Source organism: Nomascus leucogenys, chromosome 13, assembly GCF_006542625.1.
Source record: "Nomascus leucogenys isolate Asia chromosome 13, Asia_NLE_v1, whole genome shotgun sequence".
Lineage (NCBI taxonomy): Eukaryota > Metazoa > Chordata > Mammalia > Primates > Hylobatidae > Nomascus > Nomascus leucogenys.
The window spans coordinates 91,296,951-91,309,849 of NC_044393.1; the positions used below are offsets into that span (position 1 = coordinate 91,296,951).

The following is a 12,899-nucleotide window of genomic DNA, read 5'->3' on the forward strand; positions in this document are numbered from 1 at the left end:
TGTGCAGGTGTTTTTGTTCTAGCAAAGAGCCTAGACTGCCAGATTTGTTGCATGTGACCCTGCATGGGATGAGAAAGGGGGAGAATTTGAGCTGGGAAAGAGGAGAGCTCACAAGCAGATGCTGGTGGAGGACCCCTTCCTGAGAGGAATAAGAGAGGCTCTGGATGCTGGGCCTCTGCTCCAGCTCAATCCTGCCATGAAATGACTTCCTGGAACCTGGGCAGTGAGCCTGACAGATCAGGGCTTCCTCGAGGGATCTTGCAAACAGAGTAATTACCAAGGAAAATCTACTTATCAGACCAAAGAACACCTGGAGCACCATTCCCTTGACTCTAAATGATGAAAGACTTAAGCTAGAAAGGGTTCCTTTTTTTTTTCTTTTTCCTCTTCTGAATGTTCCTCTAAGTTCTTCAAGCAAGGGCTTTGAAGGATAGGAAACCTGTCTTCTGGGTCTGAGCAAATGGTTTTATCAAAACAGCCTGACCAGACTCCCTTCCAGCTTTCATCTTCAACATCTATCCCTGTCTACCAAGACCCATGGAAGCTAGACTTGTCCAGATATCAAAAGATGATGCCAAACACCTGGAGATGGGAAAGAAGGTGGTGTGGACAGACCTCCAGGATGCACATCTGAAACAGGCTCTTCATTTTGTTTTCACTACAGGCTCCTGTTTCACCTTTTCAAAAAGCATTTGGAATTTCGCTTACCTCTTGGAAATCCAAAAATGCAGCAAAGATACATTTTCTATAGGCTCTAGTTATTCAGCAGGAGGGAGCTTCAGAATATCTCTATACTCTGCTATGCATGTTCTAGCATGCTGCCTGGAAGTGAAAGTCTAGCCAGACAGTTTAACAGGAAAACAATTAGCCATCCTGTGGAGGTTAATTTTGCAGTTTATTTTGGAATGGAACAAAAGAATGTATTGAAGATAGGAATTTCATTTCTACATGCTAGAATCTAAATTTCTTAACTTTCTGTAGTATGGGCCGTTTTCAAATCTGCTAAAGTCCTAAAACCAGACTATGCAAAACACACACTTCTAAGCTCTATATTAAACATCTAAAGTGACTAACTAATGTAGGGTTGGAGAGGCATGGTCCCCCTGGACTTTTCAAACTCCTACCCTCACAAAAAATCTAGACCTTCTTCTCAGTAACAAAAACAAGATAACGTATAATCATTTTTCATTGTTAATAAATAATCTCTATCCATCATGGCGTTGCATTTAATTTGTGTTAATTGTTGCTAAAAAAATGACTGTGGGTTAAACATTTGTGATTCATATAATAATAGAAATAATAAGTGTAAATGTTTTAAGTGAACAAGCAAGATTTTAATAGCTCAACAGGCAAATAGCATGAACTGATGCTCTGCAAAGGTGAAGGATACCTGGCCTGTGACAGGATGTCTTATCTGATTTTGGTCTGAATTTCTTTTGGAAAACTGGCAGCTGCTGGTCAACCTGCAGGGATATGATCCCATGAGCTGATATGCAATGTTGACTTTTGTATTTTTGTTAGCATGAAAGAATTTTTTTTTTTTTAAATCAGGGTCAGAGTCTCCAGTAACTAGCAGCCAGCTGATAGAATGGAAGTGAAACCACGACCCTCGTCCCCTTGCAGACCTGGAAACCCAGAGTTGAGCATCAGTGAAGAGAGAGACAGAATCAGGTGAAATGAAATCTTCATAAGACCCTGCTCAGGAAACTAAATTTGATGTAATTGGACACAAGAGTTTGTTCATCCATTCTATTCCACCAGAGGAGACAGGACAGATTTCCTGTGCGTTCTTGGGGAGCTGGAAGCAGGAGACAGCTCTGCCAGGTGAAGTGGTACTCTCATGATAAGTGAAAAAGAAGAGGCAGAGATGGAGAGTTTGGCTCTAGAAGGGTGGAAGATTTTGCTTATAAACATATCAACACAATTGCCTTTCCTGCCAAGACCCAAACTTTGGGGAATTGCCCAAATATAAGATGGGGTTTAAATATTGGACAGCCAAAAATAAGACCGATGTTCAAAATGTGCATCCTGATATCATTCAGTTCGACTGGTTCTAGTTCTTCTGCAGCCTTCTGTCTCATTCCCTTTGCCCCTACAACTCTCCACCTTTTTGTGGATTAAGTTATCTCCATGATAAAAATACTATGCTTTCTTCCCTCTTTGACTTTCTCGTTGGAAGCCTGGCTCTTCCCGGGGATCCCAGCGTCTATCCTCTCTCCTTTCTGTAGCTTTTTTCCCCTTCTCCAGTATGGCGGGTGCTGTCAGAAAATACGTAGATAATAAATTTATTTGTTCCTTTTTATCCTTTGGACAATTCTTTTGTTTGTTTGTTTTTGGTTGAGACCGAGTCTCGCTCTGTCGCCCAGGCTGGAGTGCAGTGGCAGGATCTCTGCTCACTGCAAGCTCCGCCTCCCAGGTTCAGGCCATTCTCCTGCCTCGTCTTCCTAGTAGTGGGGACTACAGGCACCCGCCACCATGCCCAGCTAATTTTTTTGTATTTTTAGTAGAGACAGGGTTTCCCCGTGTTAGCCAGGATGGTCTCGATCTCCTGACCTAGTGATCCGCCCGCCTCGGCCTCCCAAAGTGTTGGGATTACAGGCGAGAGCCACTGCGCCCGGTCTAGACAATTTTTCATGGACAATAAAACACTTTTGCTTTTCATGTCTCCTGTAAAACACAAAACAAAACAACAACCAGAACTAACATTGCCTCATGCGAGGCGAGTTTCTATCAGTTTCATTCCAGTGCCTCTCCCAGATGCTGTCCGTCTGATTTGGTAAAAACTCTTGCATAAAATAGTGAGATACATATTTATTTAAAGTCTACTCTTTAAGAATGGTTACATCTTTATATAGTTATGATCATCACCATTGTATGTAGCCTCTTGTCATTTCACTACCTTCCCTCCCTACCATTCCTTCTTTGAAAAGGTTCCCATGTCAGCTATGTGGTGCAATGAGGTAGGTACTGAATAAGACCCACATCTACGGGGGTACCTGGTTATGTTCACAGAATTGTAGAGCTAGACAGAGTGTTGAAAATTATTTATTTCTGCCCATTGTTTCATAGATCAGGAAATGGGATGCTTTAAAAAAAGTATTTAAATGTAAATAGTAACTATATTGCTGGCGTCCATGTAACATGTATTTCATATTCTTAGTCTACAAGTAGTGTGTGAATCTGTTTTTGCTCTTATTGGATTATAAACATCATGAGAGTGAGAATATTGTTTACTCATGCTTTGCACTAAGTAGCCATTCAATGACTATAAACAAATAAAGCATGCTTGAAGTTCCAAGAAGGATGGTGGTCATTTTTCTTTCGTTTAGTTCAAGTTCTGTGTTTAGTAAATCACAAATGAACCATCAGGGTCTGTCTTTGCAGGGGATTCACCAGTAGATGACAACACTACCAAAGTTTGTGTATGGGTGTGTGTGTGTGTGTGCGTGTGTGAAATGCCTTTCTGGCAGTGCTGGTCCCTGGTTTTCCTCCTGGAGGTTCTTGCCCTGAGGACACTGACTGAGGCATTGAGGTCTGAGTGCTGGACCTTGCTGACCAGAGCAGGAGGAGCTGCAGCCCTGCCACACCCCCGAGGTTGGGTGGCTGATGGCTGGCAGAGGAGAGGAGTACCATGGGCAAGAATAAAGGGAACTGTGGTCCTCAACAGGAGATAATTCACAAAACACCAAGGCATTTTGTGTCGTCACATTGCCATCAGGTGGGTAGGGCCCAAGGATGCCGCTAAGCATCCTACCTGCACAGGCAGCCCCCCACAACAAACAATCACCTGATCCAACATGGCAGTAGTGCTGAAGTTGAGAAACCCCACAATAAGCTTGGGTTGTAAACTTTGTACCAAGAAGGAGGATTATCTGCAGAAAACTCAAGGCGCAATACTGTCAACTACTTTTGTTTTCCCTGACTGCCATGTTGTTGACCTTCATCGCCATTCTTTCCCAGCACACGGTGTCTGCATATTTTCCAGCAGCCTGCTGTTTCATTATAGATCTGCGCCTTGGACAGATAAGAACATCACAGGGAACAGGACTGCAGTTCACTCCCAATAATAACCCTTCAGCAGGGTTTGCTCTGAATTAGCATCAGTCATGTGGGGTAGGTGGCTATGGCTGGTATTCAGGTGAAATCTCAGGCCAGTGTCTTCTGAAACAAGGGGACCACTGACCATTAATCAGACCTTCAAGTGAGCAAAGATTCAAGAGAGCAGAACAATGTCCTGCATTATTGTGTAGGGGAAGCAAAATATCCAGAGAGGAAACCAGCCTGACTCTGAGAGAAGGGCCTGAAAGGGAGAGGAAGGGAGGAGGTGCTCAGATCCCCAAGAAGGAGCAGGGAGGGAGGGGGCTGATGGCACAGGAATGACTGTCAGAGACACATCCTGGAGGTCACAATTCCACCCTCTCAATTATTCTCAGAAGTTCCAAAAACTCCTTTAAAGGAGCAAGTGCAGGGCATGAAAGGGAGGAGCCATGCTAGAGGAGACCCTGGGAATGGGGGAATGATTACAGGCTGTGACCTCACTGGTGCAGCACCTCTCAGAGGCAGTGGAAACCACAGCCTAGTCTTCTCACCACTGCAGACCAGAACCCTGCCCTGGGCCTTGCCTGGTCTGCCTCACTCTGCCATGGGCTGCAGGCTCCTCTGCTGTGTGGCCCTCTGCCTCCTCCAAGCAGGTGAGTCCTGGGCCCAGGTGACAGGATCCTGTTGGAGTCCCTAAGCCTTTTTACCATGACAACAACAGCAGGCTATCTCCTGGGATTTGCCTGAACTCTGCTTCTTTCCTTTGCAGGTTCCTTGGACACAGCTGTTTCCCAGACTCCAAAATACCTGGTCACACAGATGGGAAACGACAAGTCCCTTAAATGTGAACAAAATCTGGGCCATGATGCTATGTATTGGTATAAGCAGGACTCTAAGAAATTTCTGAAGATAATGTTTAGCTACAATAATAAGGAGCTCATTATAAATGAAACAGTTCCAAATCGCTTCTCACCTGAGTCTCCAGACAAAGCTCATTTAAATCTTCACGTCAAGTCCCTGGAGCTTGGTGACTCTGCTGTATATTTCTGTGCCAGCAGCTAAGACACAGCCCTGCAAAGTCACCGCATCCCTGTGCACAAACCTCCTGGCTCAGCCAGGAAGCTGTGGGCAGTGTGTGCACCTGCACCCAAGGCTCCAGTCTCCATTCCCTGATGGCCTCTGATGGAGTTTCAGTCTGTAGTACAGCCGGCTAGTGCACCCAGCGGAGAAGTCCTCTATTTTATGCACATAAAAGTCTCACAGAATTGTTTATCAGCTAGAGCAGGGCTTCACAACAAAGCCACTGAAGTATTAGGGCTCCACAAACAAAAAAGGAGCCTGTCCCATGCACTGAAGATCTTAACTGATGGAGGAAGCTCTTTCTTTTCTTTCTGTTTGGCACACATTGGTACATATTTTATATAACATTATAAAAAAACACATGATTGCTAAAAATGGTTGATGAGCACAAGAATAAAGGAGGGGGAAGGAAATATTTCTAAGATCAAGAGACAATTCTGATGATCAGTAAGTACTTTATTTAACAGAAAAATATTTGGAGAGGCATGAAATTCCGTGGCAATAGGTAAGGAGAAGCCGGTGGAGGCAGCCTTGTGCGTTGTAGGCTCCTTCTCTTCAAGAAGGGTGACCAGTAAGTGTCTCTCCCAATTCTGATGAATGTCATCTTGAACTCTCCTCAAGAGCAGGCAATAGATGGATGACTGGGGATATTGGGAGACCCGAAAGGACTTTGGACACAAATCTCTAGGCAGTGATGAGCCATTGGTCCTACTCCAAGTGAAACAACACGATGAAACTGATATTTTGGTAGAGGAACACTGGTAGTAGTATGGATCAGAAAGGAGATAGAGTTTTGGGTGGCATGAATGATTAGGAGACTTCTCAATATCCTACATGAAAGACTAGAAAGGGGTTATGTGAAGCATTGTGGACAACATAGGCTTGAGGCATTATGTTATTTCTTGGAAATGTGTTGGGTTTTATTCTGGGAGGGTTGAATGTAGGACTTGCTAGGGTCTATTTCAGCTTTGCCCTCCCTCTTAGGGAGCCCCAGCCTGTGGTCATCATTACTAGTTCATGGCCTTTCCAGGGTCTTACTGGGAATCACAATGTACCCACCACTGCTCTCCACTCTCACTGGGTCTGAATGCCATTGCCTTCCAGCCCTGGGTATCTTCTGACATCCCTGCCCATGTCTTCAGCCTTCCAGAGTTTGTTCTCTGCTGGGCCTTCGGGAGTGCCACCCTCTGCATACACAACTTAGGATCTGGCCCAGAAAGAAAAATAAAAAATAAAAAATATTTTCTTGCACAGGTTCTCAGGGCTCCTTGTTAGTACTGTGTGTCCTAAATCCCAGCTGTCTTGGAGTCAGTTATGTCCTCTTATCTTCAATCACATATACTACTTCTATTTTATATAAATATGTTTACTTGGCTTTTCTTCATATTTACCGTTCCACTCTTCACTCTTGCAATTCACAAGGTCCTGAGATCATTTTCTTTCTTAGATCCATCCCTAATTCAGATGACTTGAACTCTCTGGTCACCACCCCTTGTTGTGGGAAATGCTTATGTTAGCTATTATCTTCAGGACAATTAAATCTTTCACTTTCACCATTATTCAAGTTTTTAGTTTAAATTCTATTGCTTTTTTTTTTCTGTCCTTGCAATTTGGTTTCCTTATTGGGAGCCAAACAATGCAATAAAATTTTATTTGTTCACATTTCTTCTACTTCTTTGTAGAAGGGCCAAAGTGTTTTCTTGCTGAGGTAGATACCAATGGAAACAATTTTAATGCTAATGATACTAGTATTAAAAATAAGGCTAATTTTAGGTTTTTATCTAGTAAATAGAATATCTCCAACTATAGCAGATTAGAGATTGATCCTATATGTAACCTGTTGAGGGGGAAAATATTCAACCTCCTTAAATTCTAATCTACATCCTTTACATTTTTTTTTGTTTTATGGGCCACATTGTAAATCTGATGAAATTTATACATTAGAAGAATGCTAAAATTTTCCTCCTGACTGAGCACATCACCAGGTTAAAATAAATCTAAATTATAAAACCTTGATTTAAGTCATGGATAAGTATCTTCCCTCGGCCCCATGTATATTTACATATAACATAGATTTACGACCCCAATCTCACTCCTACAATTATAATTATCATCGCAAAATGGTAACACTGATGCAATCTCACTCCTACAATTATAATTATCATCGTAAAATGGTAACACTGATGTAATACAACAATAAATAGATGTAAAAATCACTTTGAAAGCATGAATTATCTCATTTTTGTGTTTATGTGTGTTCATTTGTATCTTCACATGTTCTAGAATGAAAAGTCAATATTGGCATAACAGTACCTTTTAAGAAAATTGATGATATTCCAATTACTAAATGGTCACAAGGCATAAATAGCTTATACAGTGAAGTAGAGAAGACCCATACGAAGTCATCCAGCTGGTTCCTAGTTGGAAAGTTCTACACAGAACAGATGACCTAATGTGGTTTCTAACATTTTAGAAATGGCATGGCTTTGGAGATCATCTCATTTCAATTCTCCTGATTTAATAAATGAGGAAATATAGTATCACATATATGGAGTGATTGAACAATGACATACTGATTACATTTCTCAAACTTTATGTACGGTATATTTTTATTCTCTAGTTGTTTTCTGAATATGTTGAATTGCCCTACTCAAATAGAATTCTGGGGGTGAAACTGTTGGTGATTTTCTGCTTGCTTCTAGCTGTTGTTCAAGGAGTATTTGTTGAACAAGTCAGACTGGCCCAAGAGCACAAGAGGGCTGGGATACTACTGTCTGTTCTGCTCATTACTTGGGATCCAGACATAGGCAATTTTCTTTTCTTTGTTTCATTTCGTTTCATTTATTTCCTTTTCTTTTTTTTCTTTTGAGGGGCATGGTGGGGGCAGGGTCTTGCTCTGTCCTGAGTGCAGTGACGCAATCATGGCTCACTACAGCCTTGACTTCCACGGCTCAAGCGATCCTCCTACTTCAGCCTCTTGAGTAGCTGGGACTGCACACATGCACCACTACATTCGGCTAATTTTTGGTAATTTTTGTAGAGATAAGGTGTTGCCATGGTGCCCAGACTCAGACATAGACAATTTCTGTTGAGTAAAAATTTAGAATGTCCTAGGTGTGTGGATACCTGGTGTTCCGGCTGCTGACTCTCTGTGTTGTTGCTAACACCTCCTTCGTCTTCATTCTCCTCTGGCCTTTGAAACCCATCCCTGCTGCTCAGGGTTGTGGGATGTGGAACCAGTCTGGATGCTGACACTGGGTTAGTAAGTGGCCAAATGCTGCTTTTGCCACAGGGAGGAGCTGTGCTCTAGTGAAACCTCTGATGCAGGGACCTGGGGAAGGCATAGAGAGTGACAGGAGAGATGGGCCAGGAGGGATCTTGCCCACAAGGAGCCATCCATACCTCAACTGAGAGCATGGCTGTACTCAGCTCAAGCACACTAACATCAGCTTCAAGCTGATTTCCATTTCCTTTGCTCCACACACTTTGTGTTGTTCCTTTTCAGCATCCTAAGTATGTTAGCTCTAACCCCAGCCAAGCCCCATGCCCTCCACTTCAGGGACAGAGGGTGGCTCATCCCTTTCGTGCACCCTCAGCTCCCTCCTCAGTGCCTGGTTGCTGGTTGGCATCATAGTCATGCCCTTGAATGATGGGAGCTGGTCCACACTGCATCCGTGGTCATGCAGTCATCCTCCCTCCACAGAGCCAGGCAAAATGGGCTCCACCACACTTAAACATTGAGGGAAGGGATGTTTTGAATGGCACTGTCTTGTGTGATCCCGCAGGACAGAAGGAGATTCCTTGAATGGGAATGGTGTGTTGTTGAGAGGGATCCTGAAAGACAGAGGGACAGAGATAGACGGAGGATCCACACAATGAGGAAGCAGCTGAGAGCAAAAGAGCCCCTGCCAGAGGAATATCCTTGGGGGGTAAAAAGCTGGCTCTGCCCTTTCTGCCCAGCCCATTCATCCCCACCCAGACAGTTCAAATCTACCTTGTATCAGAACTTAGAAAGGATGTAACACAGTCAGGAAGAAACATCCCCTGGGTCTGGGGACACTGTCAGGAGCAGTGACATCACAGGAAAAACCACCAATCAGGGCCAAGGAGATCAGAGCCCAGCCCATCGCCCAGAGGACCCCAGTCAGAGGCCCCATCTCAGATCGGAGCCTAGCATGGGCTGCAGGCTGCTCTGCTGTGCGGTTCTCTGTCTCCTGGGAGCAGGTGAGTTAGGTTGAAATTGTCTGTCCTTGAACTCCAAGCCTTTTCCTTGTGGCTGCAGGAACAACCCTCCTCCTGGGTTCTGCCTGAATTTTGTCCCTTTCCCCCCACAGTCCCCATAGACACTGAAGTTACCCAGACACCAAAACACCTGGTCATGGGAATCGCAAATAAGAAGTCTTTGAAATGTGAACAACATATGGGACACAGGGCTATGTATTGGTACAAGCAGAAAGCGAAGAAGCCGCCGGAGCTCATGTTTGTCTACAGCTATGAGAAACTCTCTATAAATGAAAGTGTGCCCAGCCGCTTCTCACCTGAATGCCCCAAGAGCTCTCTCTTAAACCTTCACCTACACGCCCTGCAGCCAGAAGACTCAGCCCTCTATCTCTGCGCCAGCAGCCAAGACACAGCCTTGCAGAGTCACTGGTTTCCTGTGCAGAAACCTTCAGGGCCTGCCAGGAAGCTGTGGGGGCCACGGACGGCTCGGGTGAACATTTCCTGCAAGAGCCCCGACAGAAGCTTCAGAACATCCTAGCACCTGCTAATTCATCCATGTGGCAACATTACATCCTATGCACATATATAGAGGGTGGGTTTTCTTTTGCCTGAGTGTGACTGCCCTGTCAACTGATTTGAAAAAACGATAAACATATTCAGATCTACTTTTAAAAAATGCTTTTTTAAATCATGAAATAGGCTGGGCATGGTGGCTCACCCCTGTGATCCCAGCACTTTGGGAGGCCGAGACGGGTGGATCATGAGGTCAGGAGTTCAAAACCAGCCTGACCTATATGGTGAAATCTCATCTCTAGTAAAAATACAAAAAATTAGCAGGGCATGGTGGCACCTGCCTGTAGTCCCAGCTCTGTAGTCCCAGCTACTCAGGAGGCTGAGGCAGGAGAATCGCCACTGCACTCCAGCCTGGGCAACAGAGCGAGATTCCATCTCAAAAAAAAAAAAAAAAAGGAAATCATGAAATAAAGCCACCATCCTATAAGAAAGATTGTTTAGCTTAAGATTTCATAAGAACCCTCCAAGCAATCACCTGTGTCACCACAGAGTCACACCCTGCACTGGGCCAGACACCGTCCTGTGAGGAGCTGTGTTCTCCTGACACTTCAGGTCCAGTGGTTTCCATGACTCTTCTTTGAGACCAAGGGTTCCCTTCCATTGTAGGTTTTTGTCATGCAGAGTCAAGCAGCCCTGAGCATTGGGAAATCAGAGAAGGAACTTCCAGGCAAGGGTCCCAGTGCAGAAGCCAGCTGGAGAGGACAGTACAGTAGGAGACTCACCCTTTGGGAAATGGTTTTGAGAAATATGTATCTATTTTCACCACTTCTGTTATTCTATATTCCTGCTTGTCTATTCTCTAATTTCTCCTTTTTACACTCAAAGCTAGACTGTGAATTCCAGCTCTGATCAAAGCTCCAAATGTGCACAGACACCTTCTCTGAACCTTGCAGGCAGCAAACATGCCTCTGTCTGCTTCCATTGCTGCAGAGTCCATGGACCATGGTCTGGAAGCTACCTAACTCACCCACTCTCCTTCCCTTGGCTGGAAGTCTCCTTGTTAGTTTCAGGTCTCAGCTCCTCACTGGATTTCCTCTCCAGACTGACACTTGAAGGATTACTTTTCCCACTTTGTTCTCTTTATTCCCAATACACTCTCCTAAGGCCACTCTTATAATGCCCCAATTTGTTAGATGCTAACCCATTGAAGGATTACTTTTCCCACTTTGTTCTCTTTATTCCCAATACACTCTCCTAAGGCCACTCTTATAATGCCCCAATTTGTTAGATGCTAACCCATTCTATTCCTTTTTGGTGCCCTTTTAAAATGCTGTGTATGTTGCTATTATGACTTTTCAATTTTGTTGCAGGCTTTGATTTCCTTGTCTGTTTCTTCAACTAGATTATGAGCTTCTGAAGAAAATATTGTAGGTTAAAATCTCCAGTTTATGACACTGTCTCTGGCCTAGAGTTAATGCTAAGCTTCTTCTTTGCCGCATTGGGCACTTAAACGTTGTCCAAAACATCTTCACCAACAGTCATCCAGCCTCTATAATGCACAGGAGACCACAGTACCTACTTCTGGAAAATTCTTCCTTCTGTTGAGCCAGAAAATCATCTCCTTAGAGCTTGGAATCTTTTGCTCTCGGTTCTATAGCTTGGGGACATAGGATCAGGAGAGATATAGTAAGAAGGTAACTAGTCAACAAAGCCAAAAGAAGATTGTAGGTTCTAAAAGAGTTAAAGATGAGTCAGATAAGTGAAAACCCTAGCCCAGCAAATATACATTTTTCTCTTTAGGTAGCAGTTACAAATCATGGAAGGCAACCTCAAAAGTATCTCCCCATTACTGGGAAATAGCATGCCAGATAGTAGTAGTCAAAGTTGATGCTGGCTTCTTTGTAGATAATCCAGCGGAAATAATTTCTTAGGAAGAAATAGTTGGAACAGGCCTAAGTAGATTGCTCTAAGATCTGGCTTAAAGTCCTCTCCTTTAAAAAACCTCCTCTAATTGCATCAGTTCCCAACTGATAACTGGTTTTCTACATAGTCTTTGAATGCTGATGAGAATAGTTTGTGCCCCATTATTTGATGATCAGTCAAATATCATATAGTGATTTAAAAAAGTTGTTTCATCTCAATGTTGGCTCAGTCTCACCATCTAGAATATTCACACATGCTAAAAACAAGGATGTATGTCCAACGGATTTTTTCATTTGTATTGATCTATTTCCCCTTTCACACGGTACCCATTGCAGTCAGGGTCCTTCTATATTTGTGGTCAGTGGGTGTTTGGTAACCAGAGCAGAGCATATGATCAGTCCTTGAGGAACTGAGACTTCAGGCAGGCCTTCAAATGCTGAGAAGAAAACATCTGATTGTGGTTCTCAAGCCTTTGGTCCTAGGAAGATGAATGAAAGGTGATTAGAATGTCTGTGCACCTGCAAATATTGAAAGGTGACCCCCCAGCTCCCACTTTCAAGGGAGAGAATGGTAAAAGGCATGTGGTGGGCTATCAGGAGCAGCTGCTGTTGCACCTTTAAGGTGTTCTGCAAACGCTGGCAGGTGAGGCAGGTGGTTCCATTAGGAAGCAGAAAAAAGAAAGTGATTAAGATGCAGCCTGTGACCTTAGGAAGATCCAATAGAATAAGGGAGACAAGTACTCGCATAAACATGTGTTAGTATGGAAGGAAAACCCTAGGATTTGTAGAACAACGAAATTGGCATTGCTCCCTGGAGAGCAAGATGAAGAATAATAGGACTACAGAGGGCTCAGAGAAGCCCAGACAAATCAACTGCAAACAAGCTCATTAGCTGCATCCATCACCCTGTACACTGAGAAGATCTTCCTAAAAGGTCCTGAGGTTTTCCCTGCTCATCGCCCATCTCAGGGGCCTCAAGTTATGCAATAAACTCACAGTGACATGAAATACAGAGGACTAATGTCCATTTCTTTGAATCTGTGTAGAAGGGAGGCCTGTTGGAAGGTGATAGAGACCGTGCAGCATGTGGAAAGCGTCTCTGCAAAAGGGGGGTGGAGTCCAAAT

The 12,899-nt window shown here is 43.9% G+C and overlaps 1 protein-coding gene and 1 gene segment (V, D, J or C); both read left to right on the forward strand.

Annotated features, from left to right (window-relative positions):
• Nucleotides 1-4,554: 4,554 nt before the first annotated feature.
• Nucleotides 4,555-5,100, forward strand: LOC101179512. The segment is given in 2 exon segments: nt 4,555-4,691; nt 4,808-5,100. Coding segments are annotated over 2 exon segments (342 nt in total).
• A 651-nt stretch (nt 5,101-5,751) lies between these two features.
• LOC101179555 lies at nt 5,752-9,877 on the forward strand. Its single transcript, XM_012512066.2, has 3 exons — nt 5,752-5,879; nt 9,185-9,342; nt 9,453-9,877. The coding sequence occupies exons 1-3, from the start codon at nt 5,752-5,754 to the stop codon at nt 9,875-9,877; spliced, it is 711 nt and encodes a 236-aa protein (XP_012367520.2).
• The last annotated feature ends 3,022 nt before the right edge of the window (nt 9,878-12,899 follow it).

What these genes read in the sequence shown, in the direction of transcription:
- LOC101179555 (XM_012512066.2), top strand. Translation starts at nt 5,752, where the DNA reads ATGGATGACTGGGGATATTGGGAGACCCGAAAGGACTTTGGACACAAA. An exon ending in ATTTTGGTAGAGGAACACTG is followed by an intron (nt 5,880 to 9,184) that starts GTAGTAGTATGG and finishes GGACACTGTCAG; the next exon opens with GAGCAGTGACATCACAGGAA. An exon ending in TCTCTGTCTCCTGGGAGCAG is followed by an intron (nt 9,343 to 9,452) that starts GTGAGTTAGGTT and finishes TTCCCCCCACAG; the next exon opens with TCCCCATAGACACTGAAGTT.